This window comes from Hippopotamus amphibius, chromosome 9 (genome assembly GCF_030028045.1).
Source record: "Hippopotamus amphibius kiboko isolate mHipAmp2 chromosome 9, mHipAmp2.hap2, whole genome shotgun sequence".
Lineage (NCBI taxonomy): Eukaryota > Metazoa > Chordata > Mammalia > Artiodactyla > Hippopotamidae > Hippopotamus > Hippopotamus amphibius.
Window position 1 is genome coordinate 123,796,013 of NC_080194.1, and position 21,024 is coordinate 123,817,036.

Here is a 21,024-nt window from a genome sequence, read left to right on the forward strand (position 1 = left end):
TAGTGCAGCAATGTGATGTTGCCATAAAAGTTTCTAAAGGTTGGCTCTCAATTTCAGCTCACATGCTGCCCAGGTGACCTGGCTCTGATCTTGTTTATTACTGTCATCCCCTCAATCTGCACTAGGCACACTGACCTCCTTGCCCAGGCTTCTCCACCTCAGAGCCTTTGCACTGGCGATCCCCTCCCTGTTACAGTCTCCCTAGAGAGCCACACGGCTCACCCTTCTCCTTCATGTCTCTGCTCTAATGTCATTTTCTCAGTGAGGACTTCCCTGACAACCTACACTAAAAATGCAGCCCACCCTCTGTCCCCACACTCTCCATCACTCTTATCCTGCCTTATTGCCCTGCAGGTACAATGAAACCTGACTCACAGACTAAGATGACAACCCTCTGAATCCACACAGCGGCTTCTGCTAGGACATCACTCTCCTTCCACAGAGAATACATTGCTCCTTCCCCAGGCTAACATCAGCTTCATTCTTGTATGTTCTGTTAACAAAGTCTAGATATAACACCTACTCACACAATTCACTACTTAAGTCACAGAAACACACCAGGCTTTGGCTTTCCAATTTCACAACTCAAAAGAAAATCCCTTGGGTTACCCAGACAGCATAAGGTTTGGGTACTGCTTTTTCCTGTGTGTAACCTGGAGGTGGCCAAGTGAACGGCTTCATGTTGTGGGTCCACCAGAGCCTTCATCCCAGCATTTCCCCAGCACTGAGGGAACAGGAATCACCCTCAACTTACAGCTGGAAGACAAGGCACAAAGTGGGAATACAGTTTGCTTACAGGTGACAGTATCAGGACGCACGTGCAGAGAGGGCCTCACCCAAATGGCTCTGGAGCTGCTGTAGGCATGGGGGCTCCAGTTTCCTGGACTGGCTGCTTCCTGTTGGATTTGTAGCTGTCTGAGCCCCCCATTGTGTCCTCACACCCTGTCTCTTTGTGCTTCCATGACCCTTGGCTTGGCCCTTTGGTTTCAACAGCCCCGTCTGCCAAGCTCCTGGGAGAACTGGAGGAGCCCTGTGAGACCGACAGAGCTTCCTTCTCCTCCTAAAGGGCACAGGGCACCTGGCTGTGGCCTCCCCTTCTTCGACAGTAACTGGCCTGGAGGTTTCTGCACTGGTTCACCCTGCTCCAGAGTCTGGTGGAAACCTCGTTCACACAAGAGCTCAGTGACTTCCCTGCATAGCTGGCTGCTCTGCTGGTGCTCCTGGAGTTTCTCATAAAACCAAGGCTACTAGACAGGAGAGTCCTGGTGTCCTCAGCCGCCCAGGGCGAGCTGGCCTCTGTCCCATCTGCTGAGTCTGGCTCTTGTGCTTCACCCTTGATTTTCTCTTCCCCATTTGCTGGTGTCTTATGAGCTTTCGCTGTAGTCTCCCTTGTGGAAGTCTTAGACCTTTTCCTCGCCCTGCAGCCCTGAATATTGGAGTCCCTGTGTGTTCTCTGATCCAGCACAGGATGTCATTAGGACCATGAGTGAGCAACCCTGCATGTGGAGACGCAGGGAGGAGACATTGAGGCCGCAGAGTGTCTGCCTCTGAGTCTGATGGTCTGGAGGCTGCTCTGAGGAGAAGCAGCCCAGATGGGGCAGAATTGATTTGAAAAAAGGCAAGAGATAAGCCCTGAGACTCTGAAAAGGGCTCTTATTGCCTCCTGAAGGGCCTGGGCATAGAAGTAGACCCTGTCACGGTTGGATTCTTTTGTCTTTCAGTCTCCTCTGCTCCCCAGGACCTAGCACAGGTGTGTGTGTGTGAGAGAGAGACAGAGAGACAGAGAGAGAGAGACAGAGAGACTGAGAGAGAGTGCGAGCGAGCACAAGATCGCTCATCTCTCCCCTGTTCCCGGCACAGCCTCTGCCTCCCTGGCTGCCGTCTGTCTTCCCTCCCCCTCATCCTCTGCCTCCCACACGCTCTGTCCCCACTGCCCCTGTCATAAGCCCATGCTTTCCGTCCTTCCACCCATGTCCCTCTCCGTGTCTTCCTTTCTCTGTGTCTCTTGCTGCCTCTCAGTATGTTCCTGTTTATTTCCTTCTTTCCCTCTACCAAACAGGCTCCCCACTGCCTCTTTGTCTCCTTTCCTCTCGGGTTCTTTCAGGCTCTCTCTTTCTCTCCAGACAACTGAACACATCCACTCTAGACCTAGAGGGAACGTGGATCTTTACCTGGCCAGGCATTTCTGTCACTCTTCTGTGTAACATCCCTGTAGAGGGCCCTCCGTGCAGTGCCCAGGTGCATCTCTCCTTCCTGACAGAGGGATATGGCTCTGTCTTCACACGTGGCTGGTTCCTGTAACGACACCAGGGTCTGCTGCTACCAATGGGGTGGGGCAGAGACAGGACCACGGGTATCAGATCAGGAGCAAAACAAAACAGAGGGAAGTCAGGCCTCCAAGAGAAGGATCAGGTTGAGTGAAGAGCCATCCATGTGATGATGTCAGGGGACAGAACAAGGAAACAACCTGAGAGAAACTCAAATGGACCACATGAAAATCTTTCCAATATCTCCAGAAAAGAAGGGATTTTAGGGTGAGAGTACAAGATGAAATGGGAACTTAAAGAGACAAAAGGTATCAACCACAGCTCACCTGAGCCCCAGCTGTGCAGAGCACAACATCTGTCTTCTGGTCTCCAAGACCCCTCTTCTGAGGAAGGTTCCTGGGAGCCTGTGGAGTAAGCCAGGCTAGGGGAGAAAACAGCCACTATTAGAGGGCAGTCTCCACATAAGAGCCATGGAGCAGAGGTTGTGAGTGGGACGCCCAGGCCAGCAGCCTCAGCAGCACCTAGGAGCTCATCACAGATGCATATTCCTGGGCCCCACCTGGAATCTAATGAATCAGCAGCTCTGTGCGTGAGGGCTGGGCATCTGTTTAACACACCCTCAGGTGAGTCTGCTGCACAGTCAAGTTGCAGGACCACTGCCGTAGTCAGTGGCCTGTCTGTGTGTTAAGAAGTTCCTTTTTCCAGTTCCCTCCTGACATAATTGCTTTTTAAAGTTTTTTTCATTCTAAAGAAATATGTGTATGGTATATTTAAAAAAAATTAATAGAATATTTGGGAGCAGGGGGAGGGAATGTTTCATTGCCCAGCCACTCAGAGGTAACCATAGTGCTCTTAAAAATACCACAGGAACTCAGTCCTTTTATTTTTTTTTCATGATAATACATTATTTCCCAGATAATACACTCTGGGAAATTTCCCAGAGATTATTTCCCAGGTCTTATTTCCCAGATCCCCACCTTCAAGGATAGTACAAAGGAAATGGTACATTTTGATGACTTATTAGCAGAACTTCAGAGGACATGCAGAGGTCTAGGAGCCCTGGGGCGGTTTCACCACTTGGAGCAGCCCGCAGGTACAGTGAACTGAGGTTGGGGAACATGGAATACAGTGAGTCCTGCCCCCTTTACTCAGACCCCAAAGCCTCAGAAATATCACACCAAAGAGCACAAATGTTCCCAAGGATTAAAAGTAAATAAATTCTAACTGGCAGTTTTCAAAGATATTGATAGTGTATTTACTTCACTTAAAAAATACAAAAGCAAATAAACTGAAGACTGTTTTCCATTTCATCAACAGAAGCCTGCCTTTTTAATCAGCGTGAAGACACAGTGTTTTTCTATAGGATCTGAGTTGCATAAAGATGAAGTGGCTTTAAGAAAATTACTTAACAACTTGTAAGGGCAGTTTGAGTTAAGCTGAAAAGGCAGCAGTGGCCTTTAGATAATCTAGAAATGTATGCGGCCAAAGTGCTTCACAGAAAGAGACTTATAAAGATAGAGCCTTGGTCTGTTTGTGCAATGGAATATTAGCCCCCAAAACAAATCAAGTATTGATACTTCATAGGCTAGAAACGTGATAAATGAGAGGCTAGAAACAAAAGGTCATATATCGTAGGATTCTATATCTATGAAATGTCCAGAAGAGTCAAATCCAAAGGGAGAGAATGAGGAGCAACTCCTTAATGGGCATGGGTTATTTTGTGGGGGATAATGAGACAGAGGTGGTGATAGTACAACAGTGTGACTCTATTGGATGCAACTGAATGGTTCACTTCAGATGGCTAATTTTACATTAGGTGAATTTCACCTTAATTTTAATTAAAATTTCAATTAATGTTTATTAATTTTAATTAAATTTTTAATTAAAATTTTTTCTAAAAAATTAAGATTTTTAAAAAAAAAGCAGTGGAAGAAAGGAAAAACTAATAGGAGAAATGTATCTTGGAAGAGATTAAACTGGATGGTAGGCAGTTATGTCTTCAAGTTCATGAAGAACTGCTCTGCAGAAGGTGAGGTAATCCTGCTCACCTTTAATAACAACTGATTCAGAGGCAATAGAATTAAATTGTAATAAAAGAGAATTAAGCTAACACATAAAGGATCTCCGCCCCCATTTTAAGTGCTAGTACCCTCAACTAAAATTTTAAATCTTGCTTTTTGGGTGTATCTCAAAGGCATTTAACCTGGAACCCAGGGGCCAACTCGAGCTCAGACCTGCATTTCCAACAGATGATGGTCCCTCACACCTTGCGGGAGGGCGGAGGCTTCCGCTTACCTTCTGACTGTCCCCACAGTCTCTGGGGTGAGCTCTGTGACCCCTTCACAGTCCATTCCTCTGGATGAACCCCCTGTTTCAGGTGGGATCTCAGTGATTCTCTGGCTGCTCCCAAAGGGGCCGTCTCCTCCATGGGCATTTTCAAGTCTTTCCCAGATTCTGGGACCTGAGAAGAGACCCCATCATCTGTCACTACAAATTCCTGCCTAAAGTGACAGAGGAGAGATACTGACAGGCAGCTGGGGTATCACCTCCTTAACTACTTCTTACCTTCACTTCCTGCTCTCCCCTCCACCTCCCTGATGGGTTTCAAATAGCCATTTTAACCCTTACATTCCTGTACTGTTTTCATTCACATTAAGAGTATGGTTCTGAAATGGTGGTGGACAATAAGGGAGAGATGGTCCACACATAAATGGCCAGGGGAATGGGGACCAGGATGACTGTTGGCACAGATGGATTCCTGCTCTGCTTAGGTCCTCTCTCCAAACTTCGTACATGTGTGCCACTGCCCCCTCCATCCATCCTAGTTATTATTAACACTCCCCAAACCATGGATTTTAAGTTAACTTCCCCCATTTCTAATGCATCACCACCACACTGCTCTCCCCCCTCCAAATAATGTCAAAACCTCTGGATCCTCAATCCTACGACATTTCATCTACATCCCCTTTCACCACTCTTCCTCCTATAGCTGGTGTGCACATCCGCCTCCTCACTGGGAGAGAAACACAAGCACATCCTGATCCAGCCATGCAGACCCGGGGCACCAGCGGGCTGCTTCCTGCTCTGGCCACAGACAAGCTCAGGCTAGCACTCCTCTGACCCACACTCCTCGGTTACTCCTCACCGTTCCCAGACTTCTGATCTGGATTTCAGCTGCCTTCTTCCCACAGAATCTCCCACAACCGAAGCCTTCATGTTACTTTTCCTTCTCCTGTGCCTTTCACACCCCTCTTCTCCCAAAATATACAGGATGTTACACTGATCGGATCTCAGACACAGTCCCTACCTCCACAAGCAAATATTTTGTGAAACTCACTGTGCCAAACTGACCACTTAATCCAGGCAGCAAGGACTGGCTCTAATATGACTTTGTTTAGTGTACAATACATGGCATACTCCTTCAAGGAAACTTGTAGCAAGAGAGATTAGATTTAAATTCACCAACATCTCTAATTTTCCTGATCCACTGAGTGAAAGATTGTTGTCCTTTCCCTGGCCTTGTTTTGGAGAACTTTTCTGATTGTTTTATCGCTTTAATTAGTGACTCCAAGGATTCACTGAATATATGAATGTCTAACTTATTTCAGCAAATGAGAAATTCTTCCCGTGGACCAAGGGCATAGGACCAATGCAAGATAGCTGCTATTTTCTGGGCAGCAGATGGCTTCTGGCATTTCTCAGCTAAGCGCCTCTCCAGTAACTGGATTCCTGTGCTCCTCACACCAACTTCATCATGACTAAAACCACAAGGTTCTGACTGCCTTTTCGCACCTGTTGCCGAGGTGTTCTCTGTACATCCTCCACCAGAGTGACAGCTTCGTCACCATTTTCTGGATGCTGCTCCCTCACCCAGTTCTGGATCTTTTCTGGCAAGAAGGTCAGAAACTGCTCCAAAACCAGCAGCTCCAGGATTTGCTCTTTTGAGTGTGTCTTAGGCCTCAGCCACTGACAACAGAGTTCCCAGAGTTGGCTAAAAGCTTCATGTGGACCAGCTACCTCCTGGTAACAGAACTGTCGGAAGTGCTGGCGGGAAGCTTCGTAGTCAGGGCTATTGCTGTGCAGGGCTGATCTCTGTCCCTGTGTGGAGTCCTTCCTTGGGGATGGGTGTCCCTGGGAGCTCCTTATTGCAGCCATGCTTTGCTTCAACAAACTGGGTCACTGGTTGCCAGTTCCATCCTGCAGATCATATTCCATCTCTTATCACTGGGAAGCGGGTCTCCTGATACCAGTGAAAAGTGCGTCTTTCTGGAATCAGAGACATGAGCATGTCATAAATGTGCAGACTCAGACGCACAGCTGAAAAAGGCTCAGTGAGGCTGAAAAGAATGGAAAGCGTAAAACCATCCCATATTCCTTCAGTCTAGTTCTTACGGTTTATTTCTATCCTTTTCCTTTACTCCCTCTGTTGAAGAGGAGCCAAGCCAAGGAGCCAAAGCACTAAAAATATCAAAAAATAGTTTTCTCCCTAACCAAATTTCTGTGGGTGAATTCTCCAAACTGTTCCTCACAGTGTAGTCCAGCTGTACCCCACATGCCTGCTATCCCTACCCTCAGAAGCCTGGACCCAGCCTCCCAATTGCCACCTTCTCTTAAGAAGGGAAAAGTTTTAACCTCTTTATCACTATCACTCCCTCCTCCCTCCCATCACCACCACTACACACACACACACACAATGTGGACGAGAAATAATCGTTCTGGTTTGCTTTTATTTTCCAGCACTCCTTCCCCACTTCTGGCAGCAGCATCTTCTCCCTTTGTGAAAGAGCCCCTCTCTATTCCATTGTCTCTAGTGGGGCTGTTCATTACAGTACCCTTCCCCAACCCCAGGAGTGGGCAACTCACACAGGCTGGGCCTGTCAAAATTCTCTGGGATTTTACATACAGCTGGGGTGAGAAAAGTTCCGAATTCCCTGGAAATTGCTAAATTGGGAGGATGTAAGACTGGAGCTTTCTACAGTTAGGTCCCACTCTCCATTCCACTCCTCCTCCAAAGGCCTGAGTCTCTTTTACAGGAGTAAAAAAATTATTTTTAAAAACATGGATTCAGGTTGCCTTTCTTCCAAAGTACTTAAACTGCCTTCACTTGTATTCTCTTTACATTTCAGTGAGGCAGGAGGGGCTAGAGATAGAAAAAGCAAAGGCATTACTGTGAATAGTCCTTTTTAACGAGAAAGGAGCGTCACAGGGCATAGTTCCTCAGCAGCAAGGCCAGAACTAGAATCTGTACTCCCTGCCTTACACATTTTCATACATCCCACACCTCTGGATGAAGAATTTAATGAATGCTATCCTAACTCCATGCAGAAGGCGGAGCCTGCACGCCTCTTGACCGCTAATATCCCATTCATCGTTAATTTCAAAATACTCCTCTCTCAAATATGTGTTTTTCTTTGGCGAACAATCCACACACTCAGCGGAAAGGATGAGGACGTGGAGTCGGCCTGATTCACTTTTCACTCGGCAAGGATGCCCTGAGAACTCTAGGGCACTTGGTGCTAGGGTTAGGTTCTGTGGCTGAAATAGACTAGGAAACAAGTCCCCAGGCTCCTGTTGCAGCAAGTCGGGGGTGACACGGGCAGGGCCAAGGGCTGGAGGGAGTCCGCGCTGGAGCACAGGGATTGGGACAGTCCTGGTCGGCTCGGGTGGGCCGGGGCGAGGGGCACAGGAGGGTGACCGCCGAGCGTGCGAGGGGCGCCCGGCCTTGGTCCAACCGCCTCTGAGACGACTGCCAGCGGCGAGCCCCCGGCAGCCAGGAAACGGAGCACTCACCGAAATCGCGCACTCGCAACTCCTCAAACTCGTTCAGCCTCCGGGCCGGAAGTCAGCGCCGCGAGGCGCGGCGCGGATCCGCCCACTGCGGTTGCTCAAGAGTTGTACCAGCGGACTACGACTCCCGGAATGCGCTGCGACGGCGGGGCGCTGTTCTCGCCAGCATCGACAGACCCAGCAGCCAATAGACGAGAGAGAATGCCCCGAGGAGCCAATCCCTCTGCGGAGGAGGCGGGCTCTCCCGTGGCATAGCTCTTCGGCAGCCCGTGGGAGTGTCCGCGAAGAGCGGCTTCTGCCCCGCCCCCAGCCGTGGCTCCTGGGTTCCGGGCCCCAAGTCCCCAGAGAGGTGAGTCGGATGCAGGTGGGCGCGCGGTGCCGGGTTGTCGGTGGCGCTGCTGTCGCAGGCGCCACCCCCGGCTCGCACCCAGCCACATAGTAGAGCCGCGCGCCAGAGTGCTGCAGCTTCGCCAAGCCCCGGGCCAGTTGGGGCGCGGAGCCGGAGCCGGGCGCCCTGGGAGGCCGGAGCGGCTGGGCCTTGGAGCCTCGGTGGCGAGCAGCCGCCGCGCCTCCGTGTACCTTGCTCGCCAGCAGGAGGTTTCCGCTAACTCCCCGGCGTGCGCCGTGGCCTGTCTGGGCTCGCCCTGTAGCGCCCAGCCAGATGCTGGAGGCGGCCTAAGGAGGATGCGGGGCAGCTGGTGCAGGCTACCTGAGTGACATCCTGAACTTTTCCCAGGGATTCCTGCCAGCCCCTTAGGTCACGTTGCGCATTTTCCTCTGAGGCCTCTTGTGCTTGTCGCTGAAATAAAAGCGGTATTTCCCCCAGTTTCCTTTTAGGACATTATGACTTTTTTCCTTTGCAAGACAGTTCAAGGAACTGGCAGAAAAACAAACTCTTCCCACCCCCAGGGACTGTGTTGTCTTCAGGAGTTTGGAGTCAAGGCCAGCGAATGAGGAGGCTCTGTCTGCATCCTTTCCTCTCCAACATCCTCAAAGGAGCTTCGTTTCTAGCATCTTTCTAGCATTCAGGGCCATGATTCCGAAGGCTTGAGCTTTTTATAAGGAGAGAGAAGCTGTCTCCTGTGCCCCAAAATGGCGGCTAAGATGGAGATAACTTTGAGCTCGCAGTCCCATATTCAGGCTTCCTCCAAGCAAGAGAGACATATAATAGCAAAGCTAGAAGAAAAACGGGAGCCTGCTCTGCAAAAAGACTGGCCGGATCCTGAGCTCTCCCGCCAGAATTTTAGACGGTTTTGTTATCAAGAGGTGTCTGGACCCCAAGAGGCACTCTCCCGTCTCCGGCAGCTCTGTCGTCAGTGGTTACAGCCCGAGGTGCACAGCAAGGAGCAGATTTTGGAGCTGCTGGTGCTGGAGCAGTTTCTGAACATCCTGCCTCCGGAGATCCAGGCTCGGGCCAGGCATCGATGTCCAGTGAGCAGCAAGGAGATTTTGACCCTGGTAGAAGATTTTCACAGAGCAGCCAAGGGACCAAAGCAGTGGGTAAGGAGGGGACTTTCTTGTGGTCCCCAGGATTTCTTTTTCATCGGAAGAGTGTTTGGTCTCTGGACCCCTCCCTAGGCAGAGAGTCCAGAATTTCAAACGTTGCTTCTGGCTTATATTTTGAACCCTCCTCCCCCCACCCCTCCCCAGGGAGATGCAACAGGTTTTCAGAAAACCCAGCCACAGGCACTCCAGTGAGAAAGCGGAGGATCAAGTGAGGCTCTTGAAACTTTACTGACAGATCTCCCCCCACCCATTCTTCTTGAAGTTTTCCTACAGTCAAGATTTGTAGCAGACAAAGTCATTCTATTGGATAGGAGTTTGATTTGGGGGGAACTTTAATTAGACTTTATTGTCCCAGCGAAGTGTCTTGCATATTGCCTTTGAATCAGGAAACTCCAGCTCAATTGGCCAGTATTCCTTCCAACCCCACCCCCAAGTCAGACCCCAGTAGGAGCCTAGGGAGGAAGCAAACAATCCTGTGCTTTGGAAAACGGAAGCAGTTAGGGAACAGGGATAGGGCAATCCTCTTAGAGCCCTATTACTACTGCGATCTCCTTACCAGGAGAGCCTTGGGCAGAACAGTTTATAGATACCGGTGGTTTTTAGTGGCCCCTGCCTTACTGCTTCCTGATCCTACAGGGCCTGTTTCCAGCAGAAGCAGGGAGGCAGGTGGGCATAGGGTAGGAACCTGTTGGGTGGGTGTCCTGGCTGACCATGTTGTGCCTGCTCTCTGATGACTTTGATCCCAGGCCTACAGTAAGGCCCAAGCTTTAGGGACATCCACCCAGGAAGTGTCGGCTGATTTGAAGCAGCCTCCTTTTGGTCATTCAGCACGTCCTTCCGTTTGCTTCCTTTGAGAGTTTCAGCAGTCTCTACCAAGGTTGACCCCCAGGCCATTATCAGAAGTTTTCAGGGAAAAACAGTCATTACAGAGCAGTGAGAGGTCAAGCTGCCCTCAGACAATCCTCAAGTTGTGCTCTAACACATGGGGCTTGTTCCTAGGTGGCTGTTTGTATGGAGGGCCAGAAGGTGCTCTTGGAGAAAATTGGGTCCCAGCTTGGAGAACAGGAACTGCCAGACTTTCAACCGCAAACTCCTAGAGGATATCCTAGGGAGAGCTCTCTGGAGGAAACGTCCCAGGCAGGATCTCAGGATCAGCGGAGCCCCCATCAATGGGAAAAATCCCCGCTTCTCCAGGAACCAACCCCCAAATTGGCTGAGACAGGTAAACACTTGGTGCCTCTTCTCTCTTTCTCATTAGCCTTTTATCTCCATCAAAGCATCTCATGGTTCTGAAAAGCCATAGGTATTGGGCTTTTCTTCGATATTGTTAGTAACAGCAGATCTTTATTCTCTAACACATTTCAGTAATTAGAATATAGTGATACTACACATGTGTGCTTTTATCATTTTCTGTTCATGACTATTTGACAATCCAGTGAACAATGGGATTATTCTAGTGCCTACTTTTCTGTCCCTTTCAGAGCTAATTATAGTGAAGACAAATCCAAATATGACCACTGATGAACTTCCATTCAAGCTGTGGCTGAGTTTTGTCACTTAAAATGGTCCCATGTTTAGAAGCGGCCTAAACAAAGGTTCTGCTTATTAGAGAAAAGAGCCACTCTCTGTGTTCTTTCTGCCTGTTCCTCCTCCTCTGACATTGTGTCCATTTCCTGATCTGTGTCTGGTACAGTGCCAGTATAATTACTGGCCCTGCTCTACACAGTCCTGTGGTCCCTCAGACTGAATGACAGTGACGCTTTGGCTAGTCTTGGTGATGTGGATACAGGATATGGCCAACAGGTTAGAGAAGAGGCTTATAAGAAGGCTTGATTCCTTAAGATGTGCTACATTCAACGAAACACTTTGATTTGATTATTCTCAAAACTCAGGGATGGAGAGGACCTAGGGCATTCGGAGAAAAGCACTGTGGCCCTGGCTGAGGTCCTGCCCTGTAACCTGTGGCCTTTATGGTCCTGTAGAAAGTGGACCACATGTACTCACTTCTCCTGCCTCAGCAGAGGCAGCTGGGTGTGCGTGCTGTCTCCGTCTCCTTTTATTTGATTCCAGAGAGGGTACACTCTCATGCTCAAGGTCATCCATGTTGTAGCATGTGTCAGTACTTCATTCCTTATGGCTGAAATAATACTCCACTCTGTGGACATTTTATCAGTTGATGGACACTTGGGTTGTTTCCGCTTGTTGGCTATTATGAATGATGCTGCCATGAACACCTGTGTACAAGTTTTCGTGTGGATGAATGTTTTCATTTCTCTTGGGTATACACCCAGGAGTGGAAATGCTGGGTCCTATGGTAACTCTCCGTTTAACCTTTTGAGGTTGGACTTTTGCAAAGTGGCTGCGCCATTGTACGTTCAGCAGTTTATGATGACTCCAATTTCTCTACACCCCTGTTGATACTTATTATTGTTGGTCTTTTTGATTACATCCATTCTGTCAGGCATGAACTGGTATCTCATGGAGGTTTTGAGTTATTTCCCTAATGACTAATGATGTTGAGCATCTTTTCATGTGCGTATTGGCCAGTTGTGTATCTTCTTTGAAGAAATGTCTGTTCAGATCCTTTGCTCATTTTTAAACTGGATTGGTCTTTTTATTGTTGTTGTAAAAGTTCTTTATAATCTGGATACTAGACCCTTATTTATAATTTGCAAATATTTTCTCCCATTCTTTGGGTTATCTTTTCACTTTCTTGATAGTATCCTTTGAAGCACAAATGTTTTGGATGTTAAGGAGGTTCTAATTTATCTTTGTGTTTGCTTGTGCTTTTGGTGACGTATCTAAAATACTTTTGCCTAATCCACCACAAAGATTTATACCTTTGTTCTGTTCACAGAGAGAGAGGTTTAGCTCTTACATCTATGTCTTTGATCCATTTTGAGTTAATTTTTGTATGTGTTGTGAGTTGGGGTCCAACTTCATTCTTTTGTATGTAGAAAGCCAGTTGTTCCAGCACCACTCTCTGAAAAGACTATTCTTTATATCCCATTGAATTATCATGACAACCTTGTTGAAAAGCAACTGACCATAACTGTGAGCTGCTTTTTAAATCTGAATTTAAATTAATTAAAGTTAAATAAAATTTAAAATTCAGTTTCTCAGTCACACAAGCCACATTTCAAGTACTCAGTAGCCACATGTGGCTAATGGCTGCCGTACTGAATAGATCTTCCCATGGCAGGAATCCTGTTGAATAATAGCACTACTCTAGATCCTCCGACTTGCCCACAGGCCACATCAGCTTATTTCTATCCTGATCCTTAATCCTGGTGGTCATAAGTTGTGGAGTTTCTGTAATTAGGGTGCATGCCTGGCCCATATCCCAGTTTCCAATCACATATGCTATCTATCAACTTCATAATGGAAGAAAACAGCACATGCACTGGACTTACCATTATTTGAGGAGAGCATGGTAGTCAGTGTCCATTTTAAGTGAGGGTACGTTTGCAGTGTTGAAGTCGCTCATGGGTTTGCTTCTCCCTGTTTCTCCTTTCCTAAACATTTCCCCAAAGGTAAGAAGGAGGGAGGGATTGGCAAACTTGGTTCCTAACTTTAGTATAAATCACAATCACCCCAGCTTCCCCCTGTTAACTGCAGACTTCCAGGTCCCACCCCACCAGAGATTCTGACTTAGGGGAGCAGGGGCAGCCTCTTTGGCTGCCAGCTGCCCCATATGAGACTAATGCAAGTTGCCAAGTGGAGAACCACACTTTGAGAAACTTTGCCACATAATTTCATAGCTCTTTTGCTGAAGTTCTTTTCTTTGAAGCCAGGAAATGAAACATACTCTTTCTAATTATAGAAGCCTCCAGAATGAAAAACGACAACAAGGAAAATCCACAGCAGGAAGGGGCTAAAGGAGCAAAGCCATGTGTATTATCAGTGGGCAGACCCAAAGGGAATGGTCTGCAGAGCCCCGAACCCAGAGGGGCGACTGTGAGTGAGCCCCGGTTGTCGCGGAGGCAGATCAGCCCCCCACGTGCTCAAAAGCCATTTGCTCACTACCAGAGACATTGCAGGGAACTGGAATATGTCAGCGGCCCCCTGAAAAGCCACCCACTGAGAGAGCTGAAGAAAAGCAAGGGAGGCAAAAGAAGCCTGAGCAGCCGTTTGCAACGTCTTGGTCACCAGCCAACCCGCTCAGCGAAGAAACCTTACAAATGTGATGACTGTGGGAAAAGCTTCACATGGAATTCAGAGCTGAAAAGACACAAGCGAGTCCACACGGGTGAGAGGCCCTACACGTGTGGAGAATGTGGGAACTGCTTTGGGCGGCAGTCCACCCTGAAGCTGCACCAGAGGATCCACACTGGAGAGAAGCCCTACCAGTGCGGCCAGTGTGGGAAAAGCTTTCGCCAGAGCTCAAACCTTCACCAGCATCACAGACTGCACCATGGGGACTGAAAGCAGGACTGGGTCCTCTCTGTTCAGAAGGAAGGTATTTGGATTTCTCCTTCCCCTTGCTTGCATGTAAATCACAAAGACTGTCTGCGTGACTTACAAGGAAGAAAGCAGGAGGTCCCTGAGGAATGATGGCGTCCATCAGTCTGGTGAGGAGTCGGGAAGTGGCTGATGGGGACGTGACCATGAACAGAGATGTGACGTGTACAGGGACCAGGGGAGAGACGGCAGGTCTGGGCGTTGGGTCAGAGTGCACTGGGGTGTCTTTTGGAGAGTGGGGAGTCACTACTGAGGGAGAATCAGGACGATCCTGCAGGTGTGCCCCACAACTTGATGTTAAATCTCCTCCTGCTGCTTTATTTATCATCTAAATCTGTTCAAGGATAAATCCTATATATAGTTATGCGTTTGCTGTCATACCAGACAATCTTTATCACGCGCACACTCCTTTAATAAAGATGAGTGATCCGCAAGAATTTCAAGGCAGAAGTTCATTGGAATGTAAATCCCCTAGTATTCTTCCTGTCGTTCCTGGCTGTTTGTAGCAAAGGACACATGAAGTGGGAGTATGGACATGTTTGTGTGAGGAGAGGGTCTCCAAGTCTTAGTGCTCTTACCAAAATAAATAAACACACACACACACTAAGGAATCTTTTTATATCAAAGCACTTTTGATTTGGTAGAAGAAAAATCACAGCTGCTGCAACCCCCACCCATAGCAATAGGGAAAAGCTACAAGAAGCAAGACTGTTAAGGAGATGGCAAAGAGAATCCTTCCTACTCTCCTTTCTCACTTAGGCCAGCCTCTTTAAGAATAAAAAAATGAGTGGAGTGCTGAAAACGTTATAAAACTGAATTATTTCAGAACATGTACTAAAAATCACTGAAGCATTCATTGATTTCATGATGTGTAAGTTATACCTTAATGAAGTTTCCAAAAATGACAAAATGTATTTATCTAAAATGTTAAAGTCCTAGAACTAGACCTGAGAGATCATCTAATTCCACCCCTCAGTCTCTCAAAATGGAAATTACAACCTGATCAGTATACAATTCTTGGTCACGCTGGGCAAACCAGCAGATCTCCCAGTCTAGAGAAAACTTTTGGTAGGTGGGTGCAGTACCTCAAGCAGAAAACAGGTGCAGGTAGCATTCTTCCTGAAGCATCAGTATCCTCGGGTCACTGCCACCCACCTCAGGTCCATGGCTGTGCTATTGTGTGTCCCCCCGAGAATCTCAGGGTCCTCTAGCTGCAGAGGGACAGGTGCACACATAGGCAGCCCTGCTCCCCGGGTCTTTGCACACACCATTCCCTTTGCCATTAAGACCTGCCGCCCCTACTCCGTCTCCCATCTCACAAGAGTTACCAGCTCTGCAAAGCCTTCTCTGACAAGTTCTAGGCAGACAGAGATTTCACCATTGTTACCCCTGCTCCATTCTGCACACGAGTGATACTCAACCTGGGAGCAGATTTGCCCCCCAGAGGACATTTGGCAACGTCTGAAAACATGGTTGGTTGTTATGACTTGCAGGGAGGGAGCGTAGCTCCTGGCCTCTAATGGTACAGACCAAGGATGCAGCTAAACATCGTGCAGAACACAGGATGGCTCCAAAACAGAATTATCTGATCCAAAATGTCAGTAGTACCAAGGTTGGGGAACTGTGCCATACATGTTAAAAGCTCCTTAAGGACAGAACCTTGGTTTTCCATTACTTTAGCTTTAGGACTTAGCTCACATCCAGCCAGGAGAAATAGGTGTTCAGTAATTGAAGAGTCTCTCAATGCAGTGGACAAAACCTCTTGTCTTTTGGGCTGAGAGAGTCTTAATGGGAGCCCAGTGGGCTGCTTCATGGTTTTTTGGTGGCCCTGCAGGCTCTAATCCGAGGTCCCTTTCCCAAGAATTATGTTAGATGTGAGAAGAGTTTGTCTTCATTTTCAGGCCTGCCCCTTATCTCACTCCTGTCGCCTGTCTCCTGCCGCTCAGGGCCTCCTGATTCCTAATTCTGTTCCCACTTTTTTTTTCAAGCCAGATTCACTGTTGTTTCTTAATAACTTCCCTAATCATATTTACATCTGTGTCAGTTTCCTCTTTTTTGGGGGGGGGGTGGAGGGGCATACCACGTGGCTTATGGGCTCTTAGTTCCCTGACCAGGGATCGAACCCGCGCCCCCTGCAGTAGAAGCGTGGAGTCTTAACCACTGGACCATCAGGGAAGTCCCTGTATTAGTTTCCTTTTGGTGCTGTAACAGATGACCACAGACTTAGTGACTTAAAACAACAGAAACATCTTCTCTTACAGTTCCAGAGGTCAGAAGTTGGAAATTAGTTTCACTGAGCAGAAGTCAAGGTGTCAGGCAGGCTAGTTCCTTTGGAGGCTCTGAGGGGCAAATCTCGCGGCTGCTGGCATTCCCGGGCTCGTGGCCCTTCTTCCGTCTTCGAAGTGCATCCCTCCAATCTCTGTCATCACATCACTTTCTCTTCCAACGCTGACCTCCAGCCTCCCTCTTAGGTGGAGCTTTATGATTGTATTGGCCCCCCCACCCCTGATAATCTGAGTTATCTCCCCATCTCTAGATCCTTAATCACACCTGCAAAATCCCTTTTGCCACATAAGGGAACATGCATGGGTTCCAGGGATTAGGATGTGGACATCTTTGGGAAGGACTGTGATTTGGCTGACCACACCCATCTGTTGAATCAATGTGGTTAGTCAAAGAAGATCTCTCCTAAAAGCAAAGGAACATAGATTTCCACTTTTCTTAGATTTGGGACAGGAACTCTACCTTAAATAAGAGCTTTGTTTACTTGGTATGTTTTGAAGAACCTGTGTGTGTGTGTTTTCTCCCTTCTGATTATGAAATTAATAATTGCAGAATCTTAGTGTCTTTGGGTACCTGTTCAACTGTGGACCTTGAATAAATGTGACAAAATCACCACTCTGAATATCACTCACTCCCAAAAGGTTTTCAAACCTGTGATGCTGCCACCTCCCCCAGCCCAGTTTTCCTTTGGCAGGTAAGGCTCATTTCCAGGTGAGGAATGCCTATGAGGGTCTGAAGTCCTGGTAGAAGGTCGCTAGGCACTCAGACACATTTTTAGGTCTGTACTCACTTCTCCAGATGTGGGCTTCCCCTGGCCCACCTTGCCCATGTGTGGTTCCACCAGAGTATCTCAGCACAAAACATTGACCTGCTGACTTGCAATCAGCAACCACATGTGAGAAAATAATCTTTCTCCTTTTCTGTGCAGCCCTTACCCATGGAGTGGTCTGTAAGTGTCACCATCTTTTCCGAGTTTGCCCTGTGCTCACCCATGGTGGGGGTGGGGGTGGGGATGATTCCTACCCCGGTTATTTGGTCTCCAGGTTACCCCCAGGAGACAGGGAGAGGGGAAGATTTATATGTCAGGGATCTGGACCTTGCAGGTTTCTCTGAAAAGCATTTTCCATCTACAGCAGATACGGACTTGTAAAACCCGTCCCATAATACCATTGTCACTCCCAACAAAATTAACAACTCCAAAATACCATCCAACAGATAGGGTTGAAATTTCCCCCAGATGTTTCTAAAACCAAAATGCTATTTTCTACATCTTTATTGAGATATAGTTCACATATAAAATGTATCCATTTAAAGTGTACAGTTTATGGGAGTTCCCTGGGGGGTCCAGTGGTTAGAACTCCACGCTTCCACTGCAGGGGGCATGGGTTTGATCCCTGGTCGGGGAACCAAGATCCTGCAAGCTAGGTGACAGGGCCAAAAAACAAGCAAAAAAAAGTGTACAGTTTAATAATTATAGTAAATTCACAAAGTTGTACCACCATCACCGTAATCCAATTTTAGAACATTTTCAACAAGCTAAAAAGAAACCCTGTTGTCATTAGTGGTCATTCCCCATCCATGAGCCCCTTTGAGCCCCTCTCCTCCTTTCACTCAGCACAGTGTCTTCAAGGTCCAGCCACGTGAGTTGCACGTCAGTGCCTTATGCTTTTAATGGCCGAATGATGTCTCACTGTGTGAATAGACCTTGTTTTTTCTACTCACTCATCAGGTGATGGACATTTGGGTTTTTTCCACTTACTGGCTGCTATGAATAATGCTGCTATGAACATTCATGTACAAGTTTTTCTGTGAACATGTGTTTTCATTTTTCTTGGTTTTATACCTAGGAGTGGAATTGCTGGGTCCTATGGTAACTCTATGTTTAAGCATTTGAGGAACTGCCAGAATGTTTTCCACAGGGTCTGCACCATTTTCTATTCTCACCAGCAGTGTGAGAGGGTTCCAGTTTCTCCATATCCTTGTCAGCACTTGCTATTGTCTGTCTTTCTGATCGTAGCCATGCTAGTGGACATGAAGTGGCATTTCATTGTGGTTTTGATTTGCACTTCCCTGATGGCTCATGATGTTGGCATCTTTTCATGTGTTTACTGGACATTCATGTATTTTCTTTGGAGAAACGGCTATTCAAAACCTCTGCCCTTTTAAAATTGAGGGTTTTGTCTTTTTCTTGTTGAGTTGAATGAGTTCTTTATATATTCTGGAATCAAGTCCTTATCAGAGTAATGACTTGCAGATATTTTCTCCCATTCTGTTGTAATGTAATACTTTTGCACAATTGCAGTAACTCTCTTTAAAGCACTGTCACCTGCCAAAATACAAAACTGACTAATATAGTCACAATCCCTGAATTGTCAGTGAAACAGACATGTGAGGCAAAATGTCACTCCTAGCTCTAGAAATTCATCTGGGACTAGATAAGGGCAGAGCCAACTTGAGGAACTCCAGGAACCTACTTCAGTCCTGGGGGTGACTTGGGCTTAGGTCTGAGGCAGCTCCATAAACAAACCAGAGTAGACTTGGTACCAGGCTGAGACCGAGGATGGCTTTGCTGCCAGCTCTGTTGTTCCTCAGCCCCATGACCAGGATGTGTCACTTAAATTCTCCAAGCCTGTTTGTTCCACTGAAAATGGGAAGACCTGCTCTGCTTACCTCACATGACAGGTGAAGTGAACACACGTGTGTGAAAGTATTTTGTTTTCTGTAAAGTGTCACATAAAAAGAAAATGAATTATACGTCAAGTTAAACAGCATCTTGAAATCTCCTCTGTCAGCTCTTAAGATCCAAATACATGCCTGGAATGAGCAAAGAGGCCACAGAGGTCCTATTTTCATGGGTTTGGCACTTGCTCACACTGGGGTTGCAGTAGAGAATGTCCTGGAAAGGAAGAAGAATTTCTCCAAAAGTCTGTTTATGAAAAATTGGTGTCCTAGAGAGAGGTGCCCCAAAGCAGAGGCACCCCCCCCACCTTTCTTCAGTGGCCCTTCATGCTGCTCTTACTTTTCTTTTTGACACTGATTTTTAAAAGTGTTTTTATTATGGTAAAATATACATAACATAAAATATACGATTCTAACAGCTTTTAAGGGTACACTTCAGTGACATCACGTACATTCACAGTATTGTGCAGCCATCACCACCATCCGTTTCCAGAACTTTTTCATCCTTCCAAACTGAAACTCTGTCCCCATTAAACACTAGCTCCCCATTCCCTCTCTTCTGGCCCCTGGCATCCTCCATTCTATTTTCTGTCTCTGCAAAGTTGCCTACTCTGCATACTTTGTGTATGTGACATCATATAGCATTTGTCATCTCACAACTGAATTATTTCACTTAGCACAGTGTTCCTAAGGTTCATCCGTGTTTCACAATTTCTTTTCTTTTTATGGCTGAATAATATTCCATTGTATGGATAGACTACATTTATTTATTTATTTATTTATTTATTTATTTATTTATTTATTTACTGCCTGCCTGCCTTTTTTTTTTTTTTTTTTTTTTTTTGGCAGCATGGTTTGTGGCATCTTAGTTCCCTGACCAGGGATCAAATCTGGGTCCTGGCAATGAAAGCTCTGAGTCCTAACGACTGGACTGCCACGGAATTCCCGTGGATAGACCACATTTTAACCATTTATCTGTCAGTGGACATTGGGGTCGTTTCCACCTTTAGGCTATTGTGAGTAATGTGCTCCTTACTTTTTGCAAATACATAATTTTCAAAAACCCCAATGAAAAATTTGCCAGAGGGCCCCCAAGTCTTATGAGAGTGGTGCCCCACAGTAGTGTTCCCAGAGCAGCTGCAAGCAGGAATCGGGGCAGAGGTGCAGGGAAGGGCTTGTCCTAGGAGATGGAGCAGAGGGTTAGGGGCCGGGAGAAGGACGACGGCTGCAGAGGGAAGCCATCCCAGAAGGAGCAGCTTTAGGGAGAGTGGAACAGCCACAGATAAAGGTTACAAGGTATGGCCCACCTGGGTCCCCCTGGGAGATGTGGGGCCATGGACGTGTCCATGTGTCAAGAGGGGACACGTGCACCGAGGTCTCAGCCTTGGTGGGAGAACAGGAACGGTGTGTTTTCAGCCATGGAAGGAAAGGCCACTGTTGCAAAATTATGCAAGTGGTACAGTCTTAGGAAACAGCAGAGCCCAGGAAGTGACGCTGCAGAGAGATGCGTAGTTCATGTGGAATGGGGGTGTGCAGGCTGAAGACAGTGTCTGGAGGAAGAGTTTTAAGGCATATATTTTACCTTTTAGAAAACTTTAATAAAGGATCATTGGGACATAGTTCAGCATAGCCAAGTGTTGTAGTCTGTTCGGGCTGCTGTAACAAATTCCCACAGACTGGGTGGCTTACAAACAGTAGACATTTATTTCCCACAGTCCTGGAGGCTGAAAGTCTGAGATCAAGGCACCAGCACCATCAGGTCGAATTCTGGTGAGAGCCCTCTACTTGGTTCATAGATGGGCCACCTTCTCACTGTGTCCTCATGTGGCAGAAAGGTTGAGGGAGCTCTTTGGGGTCTCTTCTATAAGGGCATTAATCCCATTCTTGAGGGCTTCATCCTCATTACCTGCCTCCTAAGACCATCACAATGGGGGTTAGAATTTCAACACAGGAATTAGGGGGGACACAAACATTCAGACCAAGGCACCTGGTGTGCATGAACTTCAGCTTTGGACAGACCTAGATTCAATCCTGGCTCTGG

General features: G+C 47.3%; 2 protein-coding genes across 4 annotated transcripts in view; one reads left to right on the forward strand and one right to left on the reverse strand.

Moving 5' to 3' along the window:
• ZSCAN32 (zinc finger and SCAN domain containing 32) overlaps positions 1-8,119 on the reverse strand; it is an 11,894-nt gene extending 3,775 nt beyond the window's left edge. The window contains exons 1-6 of one of the 2 annotated variants that reach the window (XM_057747373.1): positions 8,058-8,119; positions 6,060-6,533; positions 4,563-4,728; positions 2,594-2,688; positions 2,172-2,295; positions 376-756 (exon numbers count right to left, since the gene is read on the reverse strand). In XM_057747373.1, coding sequence (XP_057603356.1) covers positions 746-756; positions 2,172-2,295; positions 2,594-2,688; positions 4,563-4,728; positions 6,060-6,422 — 759 coding nt within the window. In that variant the 5' untranslated portion in view covers positions 6,423-6,533; positions 8,058-8,119 and the 3' untranslated portion in view covers positions 376-745. The remainder of the gene's footprint in view (positions 1-375; positions 757-2,171; positions 2,296-2,593; positions 2,689-4,562; positions 4,729-6,059; positions 6,534-8,057) is intronic. The other variant, XM_057747371.1, reaches the window with a different exon arrangement.
• Positions 8,120-8,372: 253 nt separating this feature from the next.
• ZNF174 (zinc finger protein 174) lies at positions 8,373-14,455 on the forward strand. Of its 2 annotated transcripts, XM_057747363.1 has the most exons (4): positions 8,373-8,403; positions 8,964-9,554; positions 10,560-10,782; positions 13,384-14,455. In XM_057747363.1, the coding sequence occupies exons 2-4, from the start codon at positions 9,147-9,149 to the stop codon at positions 13,983-13,985; spliced, it is 1,233 nt and encodes a 410-aa protein (XP_057603346.1). In that variant the 5' UTR covers positions 8,373-8,403; positions 8,964-9,146; the 3' UTR covers positions 13,986-14,455. The 2 variants fall into 2 exon arrangements, with proteins under 2 accessions (XP_057603346.1, XP_057603345.1); XM_057747362.1 differs by having other exon boundaries at positions 8,380-9,554.
• The last annotated feature ends 6,569 nt before the right edge of the window (positions 14,456-21,024 follow it).